This window comes from Hemicordylus capensis, chromosome 7, assembly GCF_027244095.1.
Source record: "Hemicordylus capensis ecotype Gifberg chromosome 7, rHemCap1.1.pri, whole genome shotgun sequence".
Classification (NCBI taxonomy): Eukaryota; Metazoa; Chordata; class Lepidosauria; order Squamata; family Cordylidae; genus Hemicordylus; species Hemicordylus capensis.
The window spans coordinates 23,820,419-23,847,759 of NC_069663.1; the positions used below are offsets into that span (position 1 = coordinate 23,820,419).

Here is a 27,341-nt window from a genome sequence, read left to right on the forward strand (position 1 = left end):
CCTAGAACAGAGTCGGAAGGGGTTCTCGGAGGTCTTCTATGCCAACCCTGTCTTCAGCACAGGAAATTGCTGCAGCATCCCTGAGAGATGGCTCTCCAGCCTCTGTCTGGAAACCACCAGTGAAGGAGAGCCTGCCACCTCATGAGGCAGACCGTTCCACTGACAAACAGCTCTTACAGCTCTTACAGTTCGGAATTTCCTCCAAAAACCTAGCCTCCTAATGTCTCTGAGGCATTTTCCACACAGGGCTTTTAGCTCACATCTCCTGCGGAATGGAGGGTGTGCATTCACATGTCGTCCAGATTTATCCCGAAGTCCCTGTGAACTATCAGGAGCACTTCATACACAATTTGGGTTTTTCATTGCGCGTTAGGGTGTAGCCCAGTCACTATCTGCATCGGTTTTGGGGGGGCAACTTTGGACTCACAGCAAAGCCTGCTGCATGAAAAACGCCTCTGTGTGTGTGAATACCAGGTCATATGGAGTAGGGGGAACAGTTTGAGAGGCTCTGTTTTGGTTGTGGGATTTCTTATTTAGTTTGGAGGTTGGTTCATATATTTGGTGGGTTCAGTGATTGTATTGTGGTCTGCCTTGTGCACTATGTGCGGGAAAAGTGAAAACCCTGAGGACGTTGCAAAGTTGTCCCCACCCGTCCAGTGGTTTTGCCAGGTGGTTGGGAAGGGAGCCAAAAAAGCAAGATCTCCTTGCTTTTAGTGCAGTGGCCACGTCCATCAGCTTGGATTGCTCCCTTCCAGCCATTGTTCCCTTGGGGAGAAGAGCGCTGATCTTGTGGTAGTCAGCATGAATTGCCCCCTTTGCTTAGCAGGGTCTGCCTTGGTTTATATTTGGATGGGTAACTACATGTGAGTGCTGTGTGCTCTAAGATACTCCCCTTAGGGGAGGCTCAGTGCTAGAGCATCTGCTCTTAATTCAGAAGGTCCCAGGTTCAATCCCTGGCAACATCTCCAGGTAGGGCTAGGAGAGACTCCTGCCTGAAACTTTGGAGGGCCGCTACCAGTCAGTATAGTGCTGAGCTAGATGGACCAACGGTCTGACTCGGGGGTATAATCCACCCATCCATCTTATTTATTTATTTCTCTGTGTAAACCGCCCTGAGCCCGTTTTGGAAGGGCGGTATAGAAATCAAATAAATAAATAAATAAATAAATAAATAATAAGGCAGCTTCCTATAAGCCTCACCCTGAACTGAAATGGCTCCTCTGTGCCATTTAATTAAATAATTGAAACAAAGGAGGCACCCCTTTCTGCGTCAAGATCTAGAAGGTACCTTCCAACCTCAAATAAAATTGGCGATCAATAGAAGAGCACAATCCAGGGATGACAAAGCCAAAAAAAGGAGTAGAATACAAATTAAGTGACGGTGACCAGCAGCAGTCGAGAAGTGTAAACAGATCATGATGTCACTCAGCAAAGGCTTGGGGAAATGTAAATATACTTGGTGCCCAAAAGGCAAGTGGGTGGAAATCCAGCCAGTATTTCTTGGTGTGTGTTCAGCAATTGAGGTGGTACCCTGTGACAACTTGCCTTGCGTCCAGAAGCACCTGGATCACATCCTCCGTTGATGGTTGGTATAGCTGGGTCTGTGTGTATTGTGAGCTCCAAAGGGGCAACCTTCTATACCAAGGTAGCCCAAATATATACTATATTTATTATTATTATTATATAATAAATATGTTAGAAACTATATAACTACACTATATTTTTAGAAATGCAAATTATGTGCTATAGGCCACAATTTTACGGCTGTAAGGGAGCATCAAGAAGCTATGCAGGGCATACTTCTGGACCACTGGAAACCTCACCCAGCCCCTCTCCTCTCCATTTTCTGTGATTCAAAGAAATATTGCTCACATTCTTTCAGACCCGTCTTCGTAGTGTTAAGGACTAGACTCTTGTTCTTATTTTATCTTTTGAATGGAAGCTGAGATTCCATTTAAGTCTGAGTCTGAATTCTGCGAGGTGCATATCTTAGGTTCCTTGCAGCTCTGGCTATAGCTTGAGTGGGAACTGACCCCTAGGGCACAGGTAAACTACCTTCTTTCCCCCTGTCCTCTCCTTGTAGTAGAGGATTGTCTGGAGTTGCACGTCAAGACTGCTACTCTAGGAAGGTTGTCCTTTTTTAGGGAAAACCATGGAAAGGCACTTTGATTCCTCATGTGGCTTTCCCATGGCTGAGCTCCGACTAAGGGGGAAGGTACCGGGAGCTAAACCCGGTTCAGCTTAAGCCTTGCCTCCCTCTCTTTCCTGCCCCACTGTCTGATGGGTAGTGATACTGAGGATTCGGATAAGGATTCGGAAGGAATTGCCCCACCTAGTGGTGGTTCAAAGCCACTGCCGATAAGAATGGTAATTAACTTGTTCACCCGTTCAGGGCCTGACCGGAGCTGACCCCGCTTTTGCTGGATCAGACCTGACGGGATCCCAGCCGGAGGCATACGGCTCGCCAGATGCTTCCCATGGAACTCAGCCGTGCTCTGTGTGAGTGCCTGGCTAGGACTGCAGCTCCCTTACAGACAGTGCAGTCACTCCGGGTCCAAGCTGTGCCGAAAGAGCTTTTCCCACTTCTGTTCCAAACGTTGCCGTGAACCCTGGGCAAGAAGGGGCTTCTGCCTTGGCCCCCACGTCCAGATGCACCATAATATCCTGACGGTTTTGGAGCAGTATGGTCTAAGCCTGGGGTTCCCGACCTCGGGTCCTTGGATGTTGTAGGACTATTATCCCATCACCCCCAGGCCACTGTGGCAGGGGGTGATGGGAGTTGTTGTCCAAAAACATCCGAGGACCTGAGGTTGGAAGCTCCTGGTCTAAGCCAGGGATGGCCTATTGGTCCTCCCACACAGGCCAGATTGATTCTCTACCAGGAGGTGCCCATTAAACAGCACTGAAGCTGTGACTCTTTGACCCAAACAGACTGTCAAGGGGAACAAATGATAGGAAAGATTGTGGGGGACAGGATCGCCAGCTCTGGCTGAAGCTAGTCCAGGAGATTGGCTTATCTAATTTTTTTTTTTGCGCAGTGTTAAGCCATGAACGTCTCCAGATGTTTTCATCAGTCACCTGGAACTTGAAGGAGATGCTGATTCCTAGAGTCTCCAGGCCAGTCCTGTCTCTAGTTTGTGTGGGGTTCAAGGTGAAAATAGTTTGTGGGGCTCCTCATGGTGAATCAATATTGTTCTGGCCTTGCTGGGGCTAGAAGTGTCTTTGTTGTTGGGCTGCAGTGTGGGGCCCCAGTAAGCATGGGGTCCTCCCCCAGCGATCACATGAGAAGGTGATGTCACAACCCCCTCTGAGGGACAGGCGTTGCCATTTTTGGAGGTGTTCCATGGAGTCCTGTCCCAGGGCTCCCAGATCTTAACTCGATGAGAGCAGGTTTTTTGTTTTTGTTTTGGTGGGTTTTCCCTCTGCTCTGTCAACTGGCAGGAGGGAAGAGTATCTGAGAGCATATGCAGAGTGGCTCTTGCATAAATCAAAATAAATAGAAGAAACGACAAAGTGTCCCCCTGACCCTACCTTCAGACAGCCCTGTGGGGCTGGCAGGTAGCATACTGGTGTCTTGCTTGCTTTTTTCTAACTTCTCCACCATCTCTTCTCCTTCTGCTGCTTCCCTTTCATGGCAACTCCTCCAGGATTTCCCCATCCTACACCTGGATGGGATTGTGGATGAACACTCCAACGTCCTGGGCTTCTCCATGTTTAACACCAGTCACCCTTTCTACATGGAGTTTGTCCGCAGCCTCAACATGTCGTGGCGGGAGAACTGCGAACTCAATCCCTACCCTGGGCCTGCCGTAAGTGGGACAAACAGGGTAACCCAGCTCAGGGGTTGGTGGTAGGGCTGGGTGGGAGTGGGTCGGTGGCCCCTGTCCAGCCACACCCCGTGTCTGACATCGGATGCAGGGGGCGTGGCCATGTTAACAGGGCACCGTGGTTCCGGTTTTTAAAAGTTTCAGCCAGCGCTGGGCTCGGGCAGAGTTCCTGGGCAGAGTGGCTAGGAACGTGTCTTTCTGCTTTTGCACCGGCCGTTCTGCAAATGTGGTGCCAGCTGAAGTTTGCTTGCAAATGGGATGCACAGCCCCATTTGCTAGTGTGGCCATGCCGCCTGAATCTGACGCAGGGGACGTGGCTGGAGCACCAAGTGTGGCCCCTGAGCTCAGAAGCCCGGGTTCTTTGAAAAAAAACCCCAGCCCCCATACAACTCCCATCATCCCCAGCCCCAGCATATTAACAATGACCATATTTCTCTCCCCATCACAAGGAGAATAGTGTTGGTTTTTTGGTGGATCATCATAGCTTGTCAAACACAGCTGTATGCAGAGTAAAGCTAAAAACTACCACCCAAGTTTGAACATTCATGCAGAATAGGTTTGCCACTGAAATTTCACTCAAAGGCATTCAGAATAAACGTGAAGCTCCCTCCCGTGACCCAAGGGTTTTGAGAAGGCTGGCCAGCTTTTCAGGTTTTGAGAAGACCGGTCAACTTTTCAGACATTGCCACCAGATTTTGCCCAAGGTGAAAACCAAAGTGAAATGGGCTGTTCCTTCTCTGACAAAACATTTGGCAAATTTCTAGGAGAGCAAAAGAATGTTAAGAGACTTGCGTTTTGGGTGGTAAACAAATACGTTAAAAAAACAAACAAAACCACCTAAATTTTTCTGTGGGTTTTTCTATATCTCCTAGTGCAGAAGGTGACGTTCTGATTTTTAAGATGTTCAGATGTCTGGGTATCCATGTGAGGACCTCATCAGAGCACCCGAGGCCTTGTTCATTTCAGCTGTGTGCAACTATGGGGGTGGAACTGTAGCTCAGTGTCTCATATGCTTGGCAAGCAGAAAGTCCCAGGTTCGGTCCCTGGCAAGCGTCTCCAAGTGGGAAAATTCCTACATGAAGCCCTGGAGAGCCGCTGCCATTCAGAGGAGACAGTCCTGAGCTCGATGGACCAATGGTCTGGTTTGGTATAAGGCAGCTTCCTAGGAATCGATGTAACTAAGTACGTGGTGGCTTCAGCCCACTTTCAGTTATTCTGCCATGTGGATGTTTTGTGTTCATGGACAAGAACAGATCGGGTAGAGGGCTTCAAGCCGAAGGATAATTTGGCCCCTCCAGTCCACCTGATCATTAACATTGGCTGCATCGTTTGTCCCCCTCCAGCTCTCGGCAGCACTGATGTTCGATGCAGTGCATGTGGTAGTGAGTGCCGTGCGCGAGCTGAACCGCAGCCAGGAGATTGGGGTCAAGCCCCTGGCCTGCACCTCGTCCAACATCTGGCAGCATGGGACCAGCCTCATGAACTACCTGCGCATGGTGAGATCTGGCTCCGCCCACAATGGCGGAGCCCCACTTCTTGGGATGCCCATCCGTTTACGAATTATGGAGAGTGGCCAGGCCTAGCTGTGACTCAATGAGAAGCCCATGTGCAGCTGAGATTTGCCCCAGACACAGCCCCTATGTTGGCCTAGGTCTGAACTTGCAAGGAGAATTGCAGGCAGGCCCCCTTGGGAAAAACGTTGGCCCTATGGGAGACTCTGATACTTCCTAACTTCCAAGCTCTAGAACTCGTCTACTCAATAGGTAACTTGTGGACCCCCTCAAAATGGCCTGCCAAATGTCTGCACCTTTTCTTCCCTTCGCTATAGCCCCAGCATCTTTTCCCAGCTGCCTGTATTGGTTCTCAGGGCTCCACCTTGCCGTTCCATAGCTATTGCTGTTAACAATACACAGCAAGGCAGTTCACAAGATTGTCATTAGGGTAGGAAAAGCCTCCTACCCGGATTCAGGAGCTGGGTGTGCTCTCGGTTTTCGATCACATGTGAAATAAAAACGAGATTGGAGGTGGGGAGCTTTTTTGTCGGTCGAGCTGTGTCGGACGAGCGTGCCCACCCAGATTCCATCCCCTAGCTTCTGAATGAGAGATGTGGGGAAATCCATTCTATTCAGCTGGGGCTGGACTGGTGACCAAGCTTCCCACCTCCAAAGTTATTTTTATCTAACACACGGTTGGAAATCAGGAGTGTGCCCAGCTCCTAAATTAGGGTAGGCAGCTTATCCTACCCTAATGATGATCGTGTGAACTGCCCTCCTTTCTTCTGCAACCAAGCCCTTGGTGCTGACAGATTGCTCCTGAGCGTTTAGAATGTCCATGAGCATTCCATGATGTCCATGAGCATTCCGTGACGTCACTGCAAGCCAACTAGTGAATGAGAGGCCAGGTTCATTTCAGTATATTGAAGCCAAAGCTTTGGCGACATTGATCACCACTCTTCTGTGACATCAGAATTGTTCAGCTAATGTTCAGGGCAAGTTTATCAGATGATGGATAAAAGCCACCCTGTGTCTATCTCAGTAGTTTTCTCTTTCACACTCCCGTAGATTTTTATAGAGTTTTCCCAAAATAGTTTTTTAAAATGAATTAAATCTGATTGTTGCATTTTTGAGACCTTATTTGCATAGCTGCTAATGCTGTAAAACGTCATAGCTGCACAATCCCCAAGCACATATATGGGGATATAGATTGATCTAGGGCAGGGCTTCTCAGCCTTGGTCCCCAAATGTTGTTGGACTGCAACTCCCATCACCCCAGCCACAATGGTCTCCAGTTGTGGCTGGGGATGATGGGAGTTCAGTAACATTTGAGGACCAAGGCTGAGAAGCCCTGATCTAGGAGATGCGAAGAGCTGACACTGGCCTTTGGCCCAAGTCCGACCACGTCTCACCATCTCTCCTCCTCTTCGGTTTCCCTCTCTTCCTTCCTACCCCCATCTCTGTCTCTCCATCCCTGGCCAGGTAGAGTATGATGGGCTGACTGGGCGTGTGGAATTCAACAGCAAGGGTCAGAGGACCAATTATACCTTGCGAATCCTGGAAAAAGCCCGCCATGGACACCGGGAGGTAAGAAAAGGTGCTGTGCCTGTCCTATCCTCCCCACAAGTTTCTGAGCCAGGGAGACCTAAATTATGCAGTTCAGAAGGTATGCCTAGAATTCCTTCCAGGGCAAAATAAACTGTTTTGTAATCTCTCATCTTTGAGAGACTGGGATTTTTCTGCACTTTGCAGGCAAGTGGAAGCGATGGGACCAAGTCATGTTGCCTTGTAGATTTATTTTTTAAATTGATAAAGCACTTTTATCTTAACATATCCAGAGTAGTTTGCTGCCACCTCAACATGAATCATTTTCTTAAAAGAAAGCAGTGGCAAAAAGCAACCTAAAATAATAATAATGTAAAAATGGGAGAGCACAAGGCGATAGAAGCAGCCATCACTGAGGGTCAGTCCAGCTGAGACCTCTAGCACACTCTGTCCTCTCTTTAGATCGGAGTGTGGTACTCCAACAGGACTCTTGCTATGAATGCCACAACGCTGGACATTGATATCTCAGAGAGCCTGGCCAACAAGACTCTGATAGTCACCACCATCCTAGTAAGTATGGCCTTCTGCCTCTTGTGGGCCTTTCGCTTGGCTTCCTCAAAGCCAAAGGATTCTAGGGTCTTGAAAGTGTTTTTGGGAAGGTATTACCCAAGATTGGGAACCCCTGGACTAGGTAGACCTTGCTCTGCTTCTGCAGATGTTCCCTGCACCCTTCGGGTTGTGTGAAACAGTGACCAGCTGGTCAAATCTGTGCTGGACCTTAACGACACGTGCATCTGGCCTGTGTGGCTTTGTTTGGCTAGAATTTTGTTTGGCTAGAATTTTGAATCTTGGATGACAAAATGTGGCTTTGTTTGGCTAGAATTTTGACTCTTGGATGACAAAATGCCACCTGCAGCATTACACGCTGGCTCGCTGCCTTCTCTTTCAGGAGAACCCTTATGTGATGCGCCGTGCAAATTTCCAGGAGCTGTCTGGCACTGAGCAGTACGAGGGCTTCTGCGTGGACATGCTTCACGAGCTTGCGGACATCCTGAAATTCCGCTTCCAGATTAAGCTGGTGGACGATGGGCTCTACGGGGCTCCTGAGCCCAATGGGTCTTGGACTGGCATGGTGGGAGAACTCATCAATAGGGTATGGCTGCTGGGAAATCCACTATGGTCAAAACTGTAGACTCTTTTCCTGAGGAAATCTGTAGCTTTGGGCAGTACTAAATCTGACTGTGTCCTTCAGGGACTCTTCTGCCAGTTGGTTTTAAGCTCCCACACTAGAACCTTACCAAGATGTGTAAGCTGGTTAGAGAGGGCAGTACGCCCAAGCAAGTGCAGAGTATTCTTCCCTTGTTCCTACATTGCCATAGCTGTCCCACCAGCTCATTGGATTCTAAGTTTCTCTAAACATTTGCATGTTTTTGAATATTTGAGCATTAAACATGGCCCTCAAATTGGGTCAGCCTGGTCTGGTCAGACCGGCTACTTTTTTTTTGAGGCCTGTCCAGTTCGAGGTCGAACTGCACCAGTTCGAATCGAACCCGGTTCAACTCAAACTGGTTCTGCACACCCCTACTGTCTGTAGAAAGGTTTCGAGTTACTCCAGGCCTAAGCATTTCCAGCAAGGGGTAATGCTGAAAAGGATGCGGTGAACAGACATGATGGACTGTAGGGAGAACTCCCATTGACTGTTACTCTGGGCAGAGGGCGAATCCAAGAGCTCTGGCTGTCCCTTGAGTGTTTGTCTCCTCCAGTCCACCAGGGGGTGCTGAAAAAAAATGGGGAAAGGGGAGAATTCATAGCTGTGCTTCTCTTTCGCTGCATGGGAGTGCATTTAAAATATGGAAGCATTTCTGTCCTAGTGATTAGACATCTCTGCAAAAATTAATTTGCCAACTCACCCTGACTTTAGTTGTATAGAGAGCAAAGCACACTCTCTATAAAGCAGCTAAGAGGCTTGTGGCAACATGTTTGGCTGGAAACTCGAAATCAGTATGTAAGATGTGGTGTTTCTTCTCCCACTCAATTGACCTGCTTGGCTTTCCTGGCCCACGGCCACACTTTCTGCCAAAGCTCTATTGCCTTCCACTCCCCTCCTGCTTGCAAGGTCCTGTCTGGGTCTCCCAGACTAATCTTTCACTCCTGTCAGAGAAGCCACACTGTTTGTCAGCGATCTGTTGCTGATGCCTGCGCTCTGAGCAGTTTGGCTGGCTGGAGGGTATTGTGGGGCACCTATATATTTAATTCTCCTGGGTGTGCCTTTCGAACGTGCGTCCCGGCAGCCCAGCTGATTGGCTGGACTGCGGGGGCGCCTGATTGGGTAAGGCGCACCCATGGCCGCTGGCGGGCCGGCCTGGCAGCGACGGGGAGGACAGGGCGAGGAGGCGGCAGTGCGGTGGGCCCCGTTACTGGAGTGGGGGTTGGCAGGACCGACAGGTGGCGGCGGCTCTCAGCCCGGCAGTGGGCCCGCCCATGGCGGCATGCCGCCGGAGACTGGGGGGGGGGGGAGGCGGTGGGTCTGGCCCAGCCGCAGAGGCGAGGCAGCGGCGGGCCGAGCCACGGCACTCGGCCCGGCCAGAGACTGGGGCGGTGAGGAGAGAGGTAGCCGGCCCCAAAGAGTGCATAGATGCTCTGTGCAGGGGTCGGCTTGTAGCTTCTTAATTCCTGGTGTTAACCAGCAGAGGGAGAGCTAAGGAGTAATTCTGGCTGGAGTGTGCAGTTCTCCGAGTGACAGCCAGGGGTCACTGTGCTTTGCTCTGCAGAAAGCCGATCTGGCGGTGGCTGCTTTCACCATCACAGCTGAGCGGGAGAAGGTCATCGACTTCTCCAAGCCCTTCATGACTCTGGGGATCAGCATCCTGTACCGTGTACACATGGTACGTGCACCGCATCTTGTGGACGTGGGAGGGAAACACGACTGAGAGATGGGACGAGAGCAGGTGAACAACCATGCTCAGGACAGGGTAGCACAGCAGTTTCTCGTACACGGCCCAGGAACGTTGCCAAGGCCATTGAGGATGCCAAAGTTCTAGAGGGAGCTTTTGACTTCGACCTGGGATGCAGTGCACTCTTGTCAAAGCAATGCCTAATCATGGGAAACTCTGGTTAAAGAAAGGGACACTTCTGCATGGTGGAGGCCTCGGTTTGCCATCCTCTCCCCTTTTCGACATGACCCCCCCTTTTTTTTTGCAGTTCCAGGAAGTCAAGAAACAGGGGAGGTTTCTCAGACTGGCGGGTTATCAAGCATTGCTTTGGGGCTGTGTTAATCTTGGAGAGTCCCAAGTTGTGTAGACCTCATATAAGCACTAGCAGAATTATCATCTCTAGTAAGCAGAGGAGGCTGGAGTACAAAGTTCTCCCTATGGCACAGTGGTGACAAGCTGGGACTGGGGAGATAGGCATTCAGATCACTCACCGGACCACTTGGTGTCTCTCTCTCTCCGGTCGCAGTCCAGCCTAACCTACCGCACAGGGTTGTTAGGATAAAATGGGGCTGGGAGACAGATCTTTTGGTGCCCCACTGACCTGCCTGGAGGACGAGCAGGATAGCAGTGTTCCCTACCCCTGCTCAGTGGGCAAAGGGCCACCTTTCAAAATGATGGCTCGCTTAGATTTAGCCGTGGGGAGCAACTGTCTCTATTCAGCCCAGCACATGAGCCATTTTTGGGGGATAGGGAACCATGTTCTTACCACCACCCCACCAATTAAACCTCTTTGAGAGCTTTTTGTTGAAAAGTGGTATATAAAAATAAGTCCCCAATGCCTTGTAAAAGGCCTGAAAATTGAACAAGTGCAAGTATGTCTTAAACATCCTGGAATATCATGGCTCACCGATCTGAGTTGTCAACCTCTGAAACAGCCTCTGGTGATCCTGAAATAACACCAGCAAACCAGCTTCTTCCAGAGGGCCTTTGAACAAAGAAAACTGCTGTAAGAGTCCATTGCAAAGTTAGATCACCGAGCTGTTAGTTGCTGGAGCCATTAACTCTGCCGTAAGGGATGCTGCATGGAACACCAGCGTTACTTCCTTAGAGGCAACTTTTTAACCAGAGTGCATTCTAGCTGGTCCTAGCAGTTCACTAGCTCTAGTGAAATTCTGAGTAGAAAGAAGAAACGTATTCTGTATTTAGGCTGATAGGGACATAAGAAGCGGCCTTATACCGAGTCAGACCATTAGTCCATCTAGCTTAGTATCCTCTACTCTGACTGGCAGCAGCTCTCCAAGGTTTCAGACAGGGGTCTTTCCCAGACCTACTGCCCGGGATTGAACCTGGGACCTTCTGCGTGCAAAACAGATTGCTGCAGCGGAGCTACAGCCCCTGGTCTAGGGCTGGAGAGTGGTGCAGAGGGTGGCTCAGTGCAACTTCCTTCCTTCCCTGGTGCTTTTCTTTTCAGGGACGCAAGCCGGGGTATTTCTCCTTCTTGGACCCCTTCTCCCCGGCTGTTTGGCTCTTTATGCTCCTGGCATATCTTGCTGTCAGCTGCGTCCTTTTCCTAGCTGCCCGGTAAGTGCTCCTTTGTGAAAAAATGGATAGTGGTCTAATGTTTTATGTTTGTTTGTTTTTAAGTATATAAGCCATAATTTTCTTTTTAAAGTGATAGACTGCTCAATTGTTATGGTGGTTTTGGAAATCAAAGGGAGAAAATCACAGAGTTGAGTGACAGGAAATGGGTTCTGCACAGTTGGCCTCCTGAAAAGGGAGAAAAAGACAATGGGCAGGAAGTCAGAGGAGTTCAGCTGGGTTGGGAAATGGGGAAGAAAAAAGGAGTAGGGCAAGGAAGGAACAGGACTCTTTGGGTTTGGGAAGACTAAGACACAACAGCGACAACATGGCGGCAATCACCCCGCCCCGCTTTAGTGCCCCCACCTATCAAAGGAAACTAAATCAGCATTGCCCGCACACAGATTATCAACGCACATTCTAGAAGAGCAGTTTCCCCACTCTCAAAAGCAGGTAATCTTTTGAATTAGATGCATAACCACCACATTTTCACAGGCGAACAGTGATGGGTCTAGGCTGGCCTTTGTGGAAAGGGTGTTGGAAGCGCTGACCCGTCTGTTGTGCGACCCACTGAGCTTCAGCTGAATTCCACTCAAATTGCTCTGAGGCTTAGATCTGGCCTGCAGGTTGCCAGTTGGCCACCCGGCTTTCTAGGATTGGCTAGCTGGGATGCGTCCTTTATGGTGTTACCGTGTGACCCGTTCTGCCAACTGTGGTAGATGTCACCGTTGAAACCCCTTCCAAACCCGGTGATGCTTTAGTCATTTGGGAGTGTATTTAAAATCCACTTTAAAACTGGTTTCATCTGCTATGACTTCCAGGAGGGGCTCTCTGGGGATAGGCCATTTAGTGAGGATGCTGAGAGTCCCTTTTAACACAGGGGCAAGCAGTTTCTTGAGGCTGGGGATGATGGGAGTTGTCGTTCAACAACAGCTGGAGAGCCGAGGTTGCCTATCCCGGCTCTAATGCCCCGAGGCAGGGGTTCTCAAATTTGGGTCCTTGGATGTTGTTGGGCTGCCACGCCCTCCCTTCATCGCCAGCCATGATGGCCTTTGATGCGAGCTGCCATCCAGCATGTCTGAGAACCCCTGATCTCGGGACCCGGATTGGAGAACCCCTGCCTGAAGCTGAAACCTGTTGACTGCGAATCCAGTCATTTGCCCTTAAGCTTCCCGTCTTTGTCTTTTGCAGGCTGAGCCCCTATGAATGGTACAACCCCCACCCCTGCCTCCGAGAGCGGCACAACATACTGGAAAACCAGTATACGCTTGGCAACAGCCTCTGGTTCCCCGTCGGAGGCTTCATGCAACAGGGCTCGGAGATCATGCCGCGCGCCCTCTCCACTCGCTGTGTCAGTGGAGTCTGGTGAGTAGCAGGTTTGGGAACAGAGTTAGGAGTAGACCCCAGCTGAAGACTGTATGTGAGCTGTGGTGCTTCAGGCAGGCTTGGAAGCATTCCAGGCATCTGATCGCCCTGGTGTCTAGACCATGGAAACCATTTCCCAGCCCAACACAGAGATGCCTCTTCTAAAAACGGCTAGAATCTGAAATGTCTCAAGCCCTAGAAGATAGGCAAGGCTCATCCGTAGGAGGACTGAATGGGGTCTGTTTAATCAGGACTGCCACCTTGAGTTGGTAGATTAATCAGCTGCAGGTTTAGTTGATTAATTGGTGGGGGTATTCCAAATTGGCTAGGGCAACTTTAGATTGAAATGTGAATGAAGGTGCACAGCTGTTTATCTTCGGAAGCCCTGGGCTCTGTTACGTTGGGGGATGGGGCCCCAGCTCAGTGGGACAGCCGCTGCTTTGCAGGTCGAAGGTCCCTGGTTCAGTCCCTGGCGGCATCTCCAGGTAGGGCTGGGAGAGAATTCTGCCTGGAACCGGAGTCGCTGCCAATCAGCATAGGCCAGGCCTGCTCAACTTAGGGCCCCCTCTCCCCAGCTGTTTTGGGACTAAAACTTGCATAATCCCCAGCTACAGTAGCCCACAGCCAGGGATTATGGGAGTTGTCTGCAGGAGGGCCGAAGTTCAGCAGCCCTGGCATAGACAATACTGAGCTCGATGGACCAGTGGTCTGGTTCAGTACAAGGCAGCTCCCTGTGTTCACTTGCGGGACCTATTTTGGTTTTTGCTAAAGCCCCAAAGTCCACCCAGTTGGGAGAGGTGCAAAATGGTGGCAGGGGGTGGGGCCAGATGCAAAATGGTGGCTCAGGAGGTGGGGCTAAATACCTACTGCACCTCATGAATCATACACTGTGATGACCTGCATGTACACATACAAATCTACATTAGTTAACTACTGATCCAGAATTCTGACAATCTAGAAGGCTTTAGAAGGGGCGGGTGCGGATAGCCTTTTTGCTGTTTTTGCATCTGCAAAAAATACAAGCTACCTGTAGCCAAAAATTGGTGGGACCATAAAATTGAAAAAGTTGTAGAAAATGAAGATGCAAAAATATTTCGGGACTTCCAACTACAAACAGACAAACATCTGCCACACAATACACCAGATATAACTGTAGTCGAGAAGAAAGAAAAACAAGTTAAAATAATCGACATAGCAGTACCAGGGGATAGCAGAATAGAAGAAAAAGAAATAGAAAAAATAATAAAATACAAAGATCTACAAATTGAAATTGAAAGGCTGTGGCAGAAGACCCAAATAATCCCAGTGGTAATTGGCGCCCTAAGTGCAATTCCAAAACAACTTGAAGAGCACCTCAACACCATAGGGGCCACAAAAATCACTATCAGCCAATTACAAAAAGCAACTTTACTGGGAACAGTCTATATTCTGTGACGATATCTATAATAACAACAACATTGATAATAAAATTCAGCCATCCCAGGTCCTTGAGAAGGACTCGATGCCTGGATAAAACAAACCAGTCAATGACACCTGTCTGACTGTGTAAACAACAACAACAATAATAAAATATATCCTTTGAAGTGGTATATAAATGAAATCTTTACAAAGCAGTTTACAAAAATAAAAACAAGGATAAGAGCAACAATAAACAAGCAAAATAGTAAGCTGCAAGATGAAACAATTTAGATCAGCTTACAATCAGTGTCAAAAGTCCCCCATATCAGACATCAAAAGCCAAGTGGAATAAACATGCCTTCATGTCCCTCCTAAAAGCAGCCAGTATGGTGGCCTGACATGTCCCTAGGGAGTGAATTCCATGCATGTGGTGCCAATGCACTTACAATTGTGTAAGACAGAATTTAACATGTCTTAGAAAGTCATCCCTCATTAGGGAAATCTCGCAGACCTTCACTTAAGTATATGTGACCAGGACACTTCCATAGTCTTGTAACAGGAATGCTGTTGGCTTGTGTCAAGTGAGATGATCTTTTCTTTAGGCAAAGAGCTAAATGGATATTGATGACTTAAATGAGCGCTGATGGTGCTTGATGACCAGTGGCTACCAGCTGCTGGGCATAATCCATTTGCTTGGGTGGGGGCTGAAGAGAATAGTTGGAATACGATGGTTGGAATGTTGCTATAAACTAGTTAGGAGTCTGAATTTTGTGCGGCTGTATGCCAGGCAAGAAACAACCTTGAAAGTTATTTTTTTTTCTTTGTAGATGGTTGCTAATTAAGGCTGTTTCCTTTTTCAGACTAGTATTATCCACCTGGGTATTTGCCTGCTTCCTCATTCTCAGCTTGTGGCTTTGTAAATAGACGGAGATCACAAAAAGGCCTTCAAGTTGCTAGCGCCTTCTCTTCAGAAGGAAGCAGTGGCGTAGTGAGCAGCCTCTTGACTGCTTGGGGAAGAGAGCAAGGGAACTCAGAATTGTGAAAATAATAATAATAATCCTGTGAATTAGCTTCATGGTTTAATTTTGACCCTAGTCTTTTGATGTCCAGCCCTGGACTCTTGTTTCTGAAGTTAGTAATCAGTCCTGGAATTGGGATTTTGTGTATCATTCATGAGTCAAAATGGGTTTTCCCGGGACCTGCAGGATAGTTGGAGAAGCAGGCCTCTGAGTGTCCACAGAACACCCTTCTCTCACCAGAGCCCACTACATATCTGGGAGAAGCCACCTCTTTCTATAAACTAAACCAGGGGTTATCAACACTGTTGCAGGTGGGCGTTCACGCTGATCATCATCTCCTCCTACACGGCCAACCTTGCTGCCTTCCTCACCGTGCAAAGGATGGAGGTGCCCATTGAATCAGCTGACGACCTAGCTGACCAGACCAACATTGAGTATGGTACTATCCATGCCGGTTCCACCATGACCTTCTTCCAAGTAAGAGATGCATCCTTCCATCAGACCCCTGGGTTCCTCTGGGCTACCTCTTTCCTAGGCTGTTGTGACATTGGGCCCCCTCTGGTGTCAGTGTAGGGCAGGGTCTTTAAATGAATTGCAGATGGAAAGTGGGTTGGAATTGAACATCGGTGTGGGTTTATCTGGAAAGATCTGGAAGCTTTTGGGGAAACATGGAAGAGGGTAAGTTGCAAATTCTCAGTTAAAATTTCACCTCAGCCATGAATTCACTGGCTGGCATTCTGTAAGTTCCTGGCCTCAGACCCCTTATCTGCAAAAGTGTCGATGATAATAACAATGACCTTCCGGTTGTAAGGATTACAGAAAGACTGGCTGACATGAGGAAGATTACTCAAAGTAGTCCCATTGCAATTAAAAGGACAACTTAGGCAGTGCCTAACATCCTTTTGATTTTAGTTGGACTACTTTGAGTAAACTTCCTCTCATGTTGGCCGCTATATGTGAAGCATTTTTATAATGCAGAAATAATATATGAATGATAATATATGTGTATATGCCTTCTGAGTATTATTATTGCTAGCTATAATAGCTGGAAATGGAACCTTCAGCTTCAGAAGGCAATATAACTCTAAGCCCTCGAAGTTGGGCAAACGATCGCAGATAGTGGTCTTCACCATGACCTGTCCAAATACTTCTTGGTATCCCTGCTGGATTAGATGGCCCTTTGCATTGATCTAGCAAGGCCGTTCTTATGGTTTATTTTAGGGGTTCTCCAACTTGGGTCTTCAAATGGTTTTGGACTACAACTCCCATCATCCTTGAACACAATGGCCGTTGCGGCCAGGAGTGATGGGAGTTGTAGTCCATCAACATCTGGGGACCCAAGTTGGAGGACCCCTGCTTGATCCCATTCCTGCTGGCTTCAGCTTGTATGAGTTTTCAGGTCCGACACAACACTGCCCATGTAGATTTCACAGGAAGCCTTCCAAAACAGTATAGATCTGAGCCAGGATTCGACAGGGTGCTGTTTCCGAAATCAAAGGTTAGCCTCGGAACATAGAAAGAAAGAACAGAGAGTGCCTTTTGAGCATCTCGCCACCGAGTAACCATTTCCACCTTTTCTACACATCGCTTTGCGAATGTGACGAGGCACAAAGGAGGATGGGTCTGCTGTGCCATGTGAGCAGTTGTGTAAAAAGGGAGAATTGGGCTGGGCCCGTCTTGTCAGCTTTGCAAAAGCCAAAATTCCTTCTTCCAAACTAGGAGGGGCAGCAGGAACCCTGTCCACGCTTTCTGGCGTTACTATCCTAGACGCTGTAGAAAATGTTATGCTAAAGAAAGCCCGTAGGCTCTTCTTGTTCTCCCCCCCCCCCGCTATTTTTATTTTCCCTTCTTGAAGTGTCAGGATTCTCCACAAAGCCACTTCAGTGGCTGGCTGGGATGACCTTCAGCCCTTTCTCGGCCTACGAGCTTCTATCCTACAGGTTTGCCACTGGCCCATGGGCTTCTGGATTTTTAAAGATTTTGTTTCCCTGCAGTTGCACTGGACTAAAGGCCTGCTCCTCAGGAAATATTCAAAGTGTGCATCTCTCAGAGCCAGCAGGCCTGACATGAGAGTCTGAGCATGCCCCTCACTGCTTGCTTGGGTAGCACAGATACTGGACATGCACAGGCAGGGAAGGTCAGGGCTGAAGGTTTCCATGGCAACAGTAGCCAAGGTGGCAGTGACCAGTCTATTCAGGCCTTTTTTTCCACCCACCCACCCACCCAATTCCATCCTGCTCTTGGTTGCTCTGGCAACCAGTCTCCACAGTAACAGCAGTCTCTACTCCAGGGAGACGTTAATGAAGGGAAATCAATCAACAAACAAGGTGGCAGGCCGGATGGCAGGAAGGAAAGGCCGCTGCCTTCCCCGACACTGATTTGAAGCCACCGTTTCGGCCTCCTTGGGGCCCTGCAAATCCTTTTCCATCCTGACCTGAAGGCCCCTGTTATAAAAACGCTGCCCCTCTCCTCCGAGGGTGCCACAAACTGGATTTTAGCATGGAATTCAGTTGAGCCTTCAGATGTTTGAGAACCTGGGCTTTAATTACAAAACCACCACCCACCGCCTAAAAAATGCAGGTTATCCGTATGTTTGCTGTAGCAAGTTTATGGGGTTTTGTCAGATTCCAGCACAGCAGTTCACAACCTTGGGTCCCCAGATGGGGTGTGGTGTGTGTTTTTTTGCATTTAAATTCAGGTGCACCTCCCAAAGTGGTTTATGTAAAAGCTGAAATAAAGAATCATACATCAAGCAACACATTTAGATCTTTACATGGGGAGCTCTTTAAGCTCACTTCTCTCCTCTCCTCAGAGCAAGATGGTCCCTTGTCACTCTGTGGTGAAGTGTGTGTGCGTGTGTACGCACTCCCCCCCAAAAAAATTCTGACCCACACCTCCAGTAATGGGGTCAATCAATGGCACATTTCGTTCACATCCCACGGGGTGTCCCTGTGGGGTGGAGAACCCTTTTATACTCTTTCATAGAAGTGAATGCTGTCATTCCCTTCTGAGTGGGGTCGAAATAAAGCATTGTAGTCTGGTCACTCCCTTTGACAGTGTGGCATCCACCATAGAAATTCTGTGGATGGGTGCAGTGTATCTCTGCAACATACAGGTCTCTCTCCATCCCCCCCCCCATTCTCATTCATATCCACCCCCTCACTCACTCACTCCCTCGCTCTCACCCCCCACACAATATGTCATAGCGACATTTTGCTAAAGAAAGCCATAAAGTGCTTCCACCTTGCATCATCACCTTAACGACTTGGCTTCCCTAGTTGGCTCTGCTGTTGGCTGCCTCTCCTCCCGCTCACCCTTTCTTTGGTCCTCTGATTTTCCCACCAGAATTCCCGGTACCAGACCTATCAAAGGATGTGGAATTACATGCATTCAAAGCAGCCAAGTGTCTTTGTGAAGAGCACAGAAGAGGGCATTGCCCGGGTCCTGAATTCAAAATATGCCTTCCTGCTTGAAAGCACGATGAACGAATATCACCGGAGACTCAACTGTAACCTCACTCAGATCGGGGGACTCCTGGATACCAAGGGCTATGGCATAGGCATGCCGCTGGGTGAGTGGCCACGGCCAGATCGGATCTGTGGCTGGCATCCGAGTTTGGAGCAGGGAGGCTGAAATAACCAAATAAATAGGGCCGATATTTGTTTGTTTGTTAAATTTATATACCGCCTTTCATTAAAAGCCATCACAAGGGGGTTCACATAGAAAAAATTAAAACAGGACTATAAAAATTACACAATTAAAGTATTATGCTATGGAGATATAATCATGCAATTGTTGTTATTGCTATTTCCTCCTAAAGTTCATGTGTTTATATACAAACAGGCAGACAAAATATTTCTCTTGAGATACTCTAACACTGATTTCATCAATGCTGATGTCAGTTTCACTGCAAAGCTGTTGGATGCACAACAGTTTTCATTTGAGGAAAAGAAAAGCAAGAGGCTTTTTAAAAGTGAATAGGGAGAGATTTCCTGTAAGTTTATATACTGCAGAGGAGCTGAGCTGTTGCAAAGAGCTCAAGCTTCATTTAGCAGCTGCGCTCCTGAAAGCCTTCCTTTGTTTCTGTTAAACGCACCAGGGTGCTTTCCAGATTACATGCTACAACAGGGGTAAAATGCTTCGGTTTGGCAGGATCGTATTGAAAACAACCCCCAGAATCTCAAACTCTTACAGGGGGAAAATACAGCTACTTTTTTGCGACATGTATGCAACATATTGCAGCACTATAATGCAAATATAAAATCCGGGAAAAGGCATCGGAAATGGGAGCAGCACCTTGCTGTCAGTGCAGGGACTGCGGTGTCACCACACAGGAAGTACAGAAGCACACTGAGCAGATCCGTCGTGACGCTGTTGTACGGTTTAATCTGGAAAGTGCCCAGGAGATGGTAACTGGGATTCAAGCTTCTTTTAGCAAGTCTGCAAGTTTATATACTGCAAAGGAGCTGAAATGTTGCAAAAAGCTCAAGCTCCTCCTAGCAACTGAGCTGCTGAAAGCCTTTCTTCGCTTTTCTTAAATGCCAACAATTTTTGCACAATCCATAGCAAACCAAGGTGGTAGGGAAATATTAGCAAAATGCCTTTATATCCTACAGCACAAATGTTGGAGTTAAAACATTAGCTTCTCCTTTTTGAAGCTTGTTTGTGGCACCGCTTAAAGAGGGATGGATTCTTCATCATCTACATCCATGTGTCACGTTCACCCCCTTGATATCCCACAGGCTCCCCGTTCCGGGACGAGATCACCCTCGCCATCCTGCAGCTTCAGGAGAACAATCGCCTGGAGATCCTGAAACGCAAATGGTGGGAAGGGAGCAAATGCCCTAAAGAGGAGGACCATCGGGCCAAAGGTCAGAGGTCGAGGGTTAAGGGTGGGGAAGCAATGGCCAAACGGACTGGGAAATAGTGTTGAAAAAAGCTGGTGGTTGAGGGGGATAGGGTCATAGCTCATTGGTGGAGCATCTGCTCAACATTGAGATAGATGGACTACTGGTCTGACTCAGCAGAAGGCAGCGTCCTATGTTCTGCATGTGGCAAAGCATCTGCTTTGCACGCAGAAATTCCCAGGTTCAACCCTTGGCATCTGCGGGTAGGGCTGGGAAAGACCCCTGCCTGAAACCTTGGAGAGCTACTGCCAGTCAGTGTAGACCAGGAGTACACAACTTCAGCCTTCCAGCTCTTTTTGGACTACAACTCCCATAATTCCCAGCCACAATGATCAGTAGTCCAGCATATGCAGGAGGGTTGAAGTTGTGCAGCCCTGGTGTCGACGATACTGAGCTAGATCAACCAATGGTCTGACTCAGGATAAGGCAGTTTCTGGGTCCCTGTGAGATTTGACATTGAAGATGGTCCTGGGTCTAAATTTGGGTAGGCAATCTTTGGCACTCCAGCTATTGATGGACTCCAATTCCTGTCACCCCCAATCACCATTTATTTTGGCTGCGGATGATGAGAGTTGTAGTGCTCCAGCAGGAAGTTCCAAGGTTGCCTCCTTCTGGCTCCAATGCAAGCTTTAAACCTTGGTGCTGTAAGGGGCTGAACAGTGTATGCATGCAAGGACTTTGGGAGCTCTACAAAGTTGTTCTGGCCCCTTCAGAACCCAGATTTTATAGGTGCGATTTAAAAAATAAATAAAATTCTGACACTGATAAAAGGATTGCTGATAGGTTAAGCATAGTGGCCTCTTGTGGCAACAGGGGAGACTGCAGGCAGAAAAGACAGAATGCAGCAGGGAAAACCTAGTAAGGTCCAGCTGTAGACAGGAGGTATAATGTGTCTAGCTAGCAGTCCACTGTGAGGGTCAAACGAGCTGTGATGAGAAATGAGCTGTCACACTTCCATCTTTATTTATTTTCTTTAAGTAATAACAGCCGTGGAAGGCCCCAATCCGGATTGGGACTGCAGGTGTTCTGGTGGGAAGTGGGGTTTACTTTTTCTCCTTGTTGAAAATTTCACCCCCACCCAAAGGTGCCCTAGAAGAGGGGGGGAAAGGTCTGGGCATAAACGGTAGCTTGCTTCCTGGGTCAAATAGCGGGTGGTGGTGGTGGGGCAGACATTTGTCAGGTAGGCTGGCATCACATTGCGAGGAAGTAGAACTAGAAAAACAGGCCCTGGGGTTGGGGGGCGAGACACACACTGCAGTCGCAAACACCCGCTTTGCCTTGTGGGCTCCCATCATCCTCTCTGTCTGTCCGCAGGTTTGGGCATGGAGAACATTGGGGGCATCTTTGTGGTGCTGATCTGCGGGCTCATCATTGCAGTCTTCGTCGCTGTCATGGAGTTCGTGTGGGCCACGCGCCGCTCGGCTGAGCACGAGGAGGTGAGGGGGGAGGCGGAACAGGAGGGGGGCGTTGTGTGGGGCAGGGGGAAATGTTGGAAGCGTAACCCCTGGGATTAGTTAAAAGGAAGCCAGCTCTGCCTGAGCTGTGGAGCTCCCCCTGGTGAATGGCCAGTTTGCAGACAGCATGGCTCCCAGGCGGGGCGGGAGAGAGAAGAGCCATCTAAGCTGCCTCCTTTGTTGCCACCCGCCCGGCTCATTAGGAGGAGCTGCTACTGCTCAAAGTGGCCTGCATAGAAAACCCCTTCTGTGACATCACAAGGTGGCTGAGAGACGACCAAAATGGCGCTGAGGCTTGTATTTCATTGAAGCTGGTAGGCAGCAGCAGAGGCAGAATGAAGGAGAGGAGAGCTGGTCTGGTGGAAGCAAGCATGGCTTGTCCCCTTAGCTAAGCAGGGTCTGCCTTGCTTGCATATGAATGGGAGACGAGAAGTGTGAGCACTGTAAGATATTCCCCTCAGGGGATGGAGCTGGGAAGAGCAGAAGGTTTCAAGTTCCCTCCCCGGCTTCGCCAAGATAGAGCTGAGAGAGATTCCTGCCTGCAACCTTGGAGAAGCCGCTGCCTGTCTGTGCCGACAATACTGAGCTAGATGGACCAATGGTCTGACTCAGTATATGGCAGCTTCCTCTGTAAGCATTTCCTTACAAAACATAGGGACAGGAAGTGGTGTGGAAGCCTGCAGCAGTGTGCCCAAGACCCAAGCTGTGAACTTCTTGCAGCTTGTTAGTCTGGAAAGACCCTGTGTCTCCCCTCCTGCTGGGTAGGAGAGCTGGACTGGTGGTCGCAAGCCTGCATTGTTCCCTTTGCTAAGCAGGGTCCACCCTGGTTTGCATTGAATGGGAGACCTCATATGAGCACTGTAAAAGATTCCCCTCAGGGGGTGGGGCCGCTCTGGGAAGAGCACCTTCCTGCTTGCATGCAGAAGGGGGTCCTGTTTACGCCCCCTCTTTAGTTCTTCACATGCCAGGAGCTAGGAGGATGTGGGGGCAGAACTACTCCCTCGGTGTCCCCTTCTTAACTGCTCCCCCCACCCCCACCCCGCATTCTGCCTGCAGATCTCGGTGTGCCAGGAGATGCTCCGAGAGCTGCGTCACGCCGTTTCCTGCCGCAAACCGACCCGCTCCCGCCGTCGGCGGCGCCACTATGCGACCCGCGGGGCCCTGTCGCTGCGTTCTGTCCGCGAGATGCGCCTCAGTAACGGCAAGCTCTACTCGGGGACTTTAGTGTCGGAGCCTGGGCCCCAGCGCCTCCTGGAGGAGACCCCCCGGCCATGCACCCACGTCCGCATCTGCCACGAGTGCCGGCGTATCCAGACTCTTCGGGGAGCCCCCCCGCCGCCCCGGGGGCCCCCGCCCCCTGAGGAGGGCACTCCGCGACGGGGAGTCCCCCGCGAACTCAGCGAGCAGGAGTGACTCCCCCAACTGCTTACCGCTCCCCCCACCTTGGCCCTGCCTTTGCTCTCCTGCGGAGGCGCCTGCTATTTGACATGTACGCTGTGCGTATACCCGGACTTGGGGACCCAGGCCTGTGGGGGGACCCCCGGCACAGAGTCCTTAGGCCTTGCGGGGGGGATGCAATCCTTGCAGCCCCCCACCCACCCAGTGTTCTGGGGAGAGAGAATCTACCGCTCTCCCTGAAATCCAAGGAAGAGAGTCCCTTTCTAACCCCCACTCCTTGGGTGAGAGAGACGCTCTGCCCCCCATCCTTTGATCCTCACCATCGGGATGATAGATCTGTGCCCACCTGTCTCTGACCCTGGGGCAAGGCAGACCCCAGAGCCGGTTGCAATGGGGAAGAGAGATCCAGAACCTATATCCACCTTTTGTGGGAGAGCTCTTCTGCAGATGTCCCCACCTACTGAACCCTTCCCTTACACCATCCTTGTCCGTTCCAACTCCTCCTTGCCCCTCCACAGTGCAGCTGATTCCCCACCCCCACCCTCCGAGACCCCTTTGCCCTGTTTCCCCCATCCCTTCACACTATGGACGGAGCTGCTCAAGCCGGTGCACCCACGGGGTAGGAAACACAACACTGCCCCTGACATGTGCCTCAAGAATGCTAGGAAGTAAGGCTCCAGCCAGATGCCGGGAGGGGCAGTTTGCCTTGAGCCCTCTTTGTGTGGGGTGGTGGGGCGGGGCAGGTGGAGGTTGGATCCCCTGTCTGAAAACACACACATCATGGGAAGGATCCCCCTCTTCATCCCATCACAAGATGAGCAGAGGGGAGAGGAAGGGCTGGGCAACCCACGCTTTGGGGATGGAGGCCGAACTCAGGGTTTCTAAGCGATCAGCTCAGCCACTTTGGAACTGTGGCACCCGTCGGATTCCACGCTTTTAACAAACAAACCTGGAAGGAAACAGGACCAAGATCTGAAGGGGGCAAGTGGAAGAATCCAGTGGAGGTAAAACAAACCCGACTCATGGGTGTGAGGGCTGGGGAAGCAAACCGCACAGGACCCGGGCGGAAAATGGGTCTGTGGGGCCCCGTCCCCATGACATCTTGTCTGTCTTTTTTTAATTTTTGTTTCATTCTTTTAATTTTTTTTTGTGTTCTTTTTTTTGGAGAAAATTTCTATAGAAGCCAAAAACTGGAGACTTTAGTGGCAACCCCAAAAGAGAAATAAATGTGAAAATACTTGATTCTTTTATGCGAGTGATGGGAGAGGATTGGTTTTTTGTGGGGAAAAGACTCCCTGGTGAAGCCCACAGGTTCACGCTGCCCCATATCGCCATCCACGCCACAACCCATAGAGGTGTCTTTATTTGCATAAGCCCCACTCATGGGGGTACTCGTGAAGAATGATGCAGTGATGAACGTGGTGGGCACGTGAAGATGGATTGTCAAACCGGTTTCCAGATTTTCTGACTTCAGTGGCAGAGCCCCTGCTTTGCACACAGAAGGTCCCAGGTTCAATCTCTGGCATCTCCAAGTAAAACAGAGAGAGACCACAATCTAGAACTCTGGAGAGCTACTGCCAGTCAGTGAAAACAACGCTAAACTAGTTGAATCAAGTGTCTGACTCAGTATAATATGTGTTCTTCAGGGGAAATCTGAAAGTAGTCCACAGTTACACAGTTATTTAAAAAACGAAAACTGATTCCTATATATAGAAATTAAAATACAGATTAAATCTTTTTGCTTTGATTTGTAGAGGAGCCATGACAAAATATGTCTGAAACTATTAACAAGAAATTGGGAGACAGTGACTTGAGACGTTTCAAAAAGAGCCATTAGCTTGAGGCGAGATCCCACGTCAGGCAGCAAGTTTTCAAGAGCAGCAAAGGGTCAAATAATTTATTACTGTATTTTTACCGGGAGGGTGGAGGGAGACACCAGTTGGATGCTGTGCCTGCGACATCATCCACTGTCTCTGGTTTCATATGTAAGCAGATTCTACAGATAGGAATGTCGAATATTGAGTTACGTTTTGACAGTTACCTGACTGCTTTCGTTGGATGTCTTACTCAAAAAGAGGATCACAGGCTAATTACATCCCTGTACAGGAAACTATAGATAGAAACTCCTGGGTTGTTTCTTTTTTTAAGATAGGTCTCATCTCAAATGTATCAGGAACAATTTATCATGTCAGTTTTTAAGACTAAAGAGATACTGTTCAAAATCCAATGATATTTTAAAACAGTTAATGTAGATACGAGCACTGGAAGATACCCCAAATAAAATATACAGAGCCAGTAACAGATAACATTGAATGATGCAAGGGTTTCTTTGGACGCACCATCTATAAAATCCTTTCCCACGCATCCTGTTCAACACAGTCATTCCTTTGCCTGTTCCTTGTTCAGTTTGGCTCTAGGCAGGATGGCTGGGAACATAAGAAGAGACACATTTGTTCAAATCAGTCTGTGAAACTAATTTGCTGGCTTAGAGCTGCCAGATTACAAAGCTACAGTCAATAGAAGAGGCACCACTGCAGAGAGTCCCCGAGCCTGGCCCACAAATTTTGGCCATCGGGACAATCTCTGATGGGGAGAAATGCTCATCATAATTTTCTGGAACATCTGTCTCTTGCTAACTGAGCAAAGAGAAACTTTCGAAATGTGGCCATTCTCTTTGTTTTACAGGAGGAGAGCAACTGGCCTTATCCATCCCCAGGCTCAACATCCCTCCAGTGGCTGTTGCTGGTGTCTGCCTTATGTTTCTTTTTCTTTTTTATTGTGAGCCTTTTGGAGACAGGGAGCCGTCTTATTTATTGATTTATATCTCTGTAAACCTCTTTGGGAACTTTTATTGAAAAGTGGTCTATCAATATTCATCATTTTATTCCCCTAGAGATGGAAAAGAGGTGACAGCATTGTTGCACTTAGAGCTTTGTGTCTTGTCCCACTTCTTTATCCCTGCCTCCAAATGATTAGAGTAAATTTTAGTCATTTTTTGCACAGAGCAAAGGGTTAAGGTGAACAAATTGTTGTAGTTACTCCATGGAATAATCTTTGGAGGACACACCTGCCAATTTCCATGTCCTTACAACACTTCTAAAACATTATAGTAGTTTTTGTATTTTTATAACTTTTAAAGGCTTTTAAAATGCCATTGCACATTTGGCCTCTGCCTGATGGTCAGGACAATAAAAGCAGGATAACAACTCAGAGAAAGCTGCAGGTTTTGCAACGCGATCACCTGTTTTCTATTTCCAGGGTCGTCATCCTTGTCAAAAATCCCCATGAGCATTCCCCCCCACCCCGCAGATGGTCCTGACCACCCTGTCCCCAACCGGCTCATCTAGTAAGAATGCTGCCTTCGTGCAACAGGTAGAGCAGCCGACTCGGAATCTAGACTGAGCAACCTATGTTCCCCCTTGGCTTCCTGGCCCCCAGACCCCACCCTGCCCTGGGCTTTACGTGGCCTCTTTGCCTTGTCCTCCTTGGTTTTTCTCTCTCTTCAGCCCCATATCTTTACTGTTCACGACTTCCTTGCCTCGCTGACCCACACCTTCTAACTCATCGCCTGCCCCCCATCTTGCTTCTCCCCAGCATATAGCTCCTCCTGAGTTGTATCTGCTGTGGTACGGGGAGGTTTCTTCAGATTCTCCTCTAGTTCATCCTCCTTACCTTGCCTCAGTTTCCTGTCTTTCTCTCCTTTTTCTCAAGTCCCTTCTTCCTTCATATATCCTCCCCTTGAGATTCCGTATCTCAGCCTTACTCTGCTTCCTTCCTTCAGCCACCTTGCCTCTGGACCCAGTTCCTCAGCATCCCTGCTTCCTGGGATCTTTTCCCAGTCTTGCCTTGCAGAGCTACAGCTGTCCACAGCTACTGCATGAGGGCTTTAACACCCACCCACAACCCACCCAGACAGCTTACGCTTCTCTCACAGAAGCCAGACTGGAAATACTCGGACAGTTTTATTCCCTGAGTAGCTGGAATGTTCATGAATATTCCGTGCTATCACTGAGCGTTTCACTGCCACCAGTGTAATGCAATGTAGACGGGGCCCAATAGAAGCTAACCGTTAACCAGGGCTCTCTGCCATGCAGCTGCTTTCTGCTTTTGCCACAGTATGGTCTGTGTAATGGAGGGGTAAATGTCCAAAATGTGGTTCTTGGGAAATCTTACCGTTGTGTGGGGCTGATTCATGCATTTCGAACAAGACGTCTAGTCTAAGATTTCAGTCGAGAAGAAAGCCTCCATTTAAACCATTGATTTCTGCCTGCCTGCCAGTTCCCATTTCTGCTTTTTACTACAGAGAGGGACATTTTTATGGATTGACACTTACTATTGATTGACACAGCCATTAAGTCATGTTGATTTGCAATTAAACAATCCTTCTACACAAGACAGAGTACCTCTTTCCCGCACTGTTACTT

At 48.9% G+C, this 27,341-nt stretch overlaps 1 protein-coding gene across 5 annotated transcripts in view; it reads left to right on the forward strand.

The window, feature by feature from the left end:
• The window catches only part of GRIK5 (glutamate ionotropic receptor kainate type subunit 5), a 65,195-nt gene extending 41,023 nt beyond the window's left edge, over positions 1-24,172 (forward strand). For all 5 annotated transcript variants that reach the window (XM_053267842.1, XM_053267840.1, XM_053267843.1 and 2 more), the window contains 13 exons: positions 3,648-3,809; positions 5,171-5,323; positions 6,803-6,907; positions 7,328-7,435; positions 7,815-8,018; positions 9,637-9,750; positions 11,270-11,379; positions 12,568-12,741; positions 15,470-15,635; positions 18,504-18,729; positions 19,901-20,029; positions 21,380-21,501; positions 22,576-24,172. In XM_053267842.1, coding sequence (XP_053123817.1) covers positions 3,648-3,809; positions 5,171-5,323; positions 6,803-6,907; positions 7,328-7,435; positions 7,815-8,018; positions 9,637-9,750; positions 11,270-11,379; positions 12,568-12,741; positions 15,470-15,635; positions 18,504-18,729; positions 19,901-20,029; positions 21,380-21,501; positions 22,576-22,932 — 2,130 coding nt within the window. In that variant the 3' untranslated portion in view covers positions 22,933-24,172. The remainder of the gene's footprint in view (positions 1-3,647; positions 3,810-5,170; positions 5,324-6,802; positions 6,908-7,327; positions 7,436-7,814; positions 8,019-9,636; positions 9,751-11,269; positions 11,380-12,567; positions 12,742-15,469; positions 15,636-18,503; positions 18,730-19,900; positions 20,030-21,379; positions 21,502-22,575) is intronic.
• Positions 24,173-27,341: the final 3,169 nt, after the last annotated feature.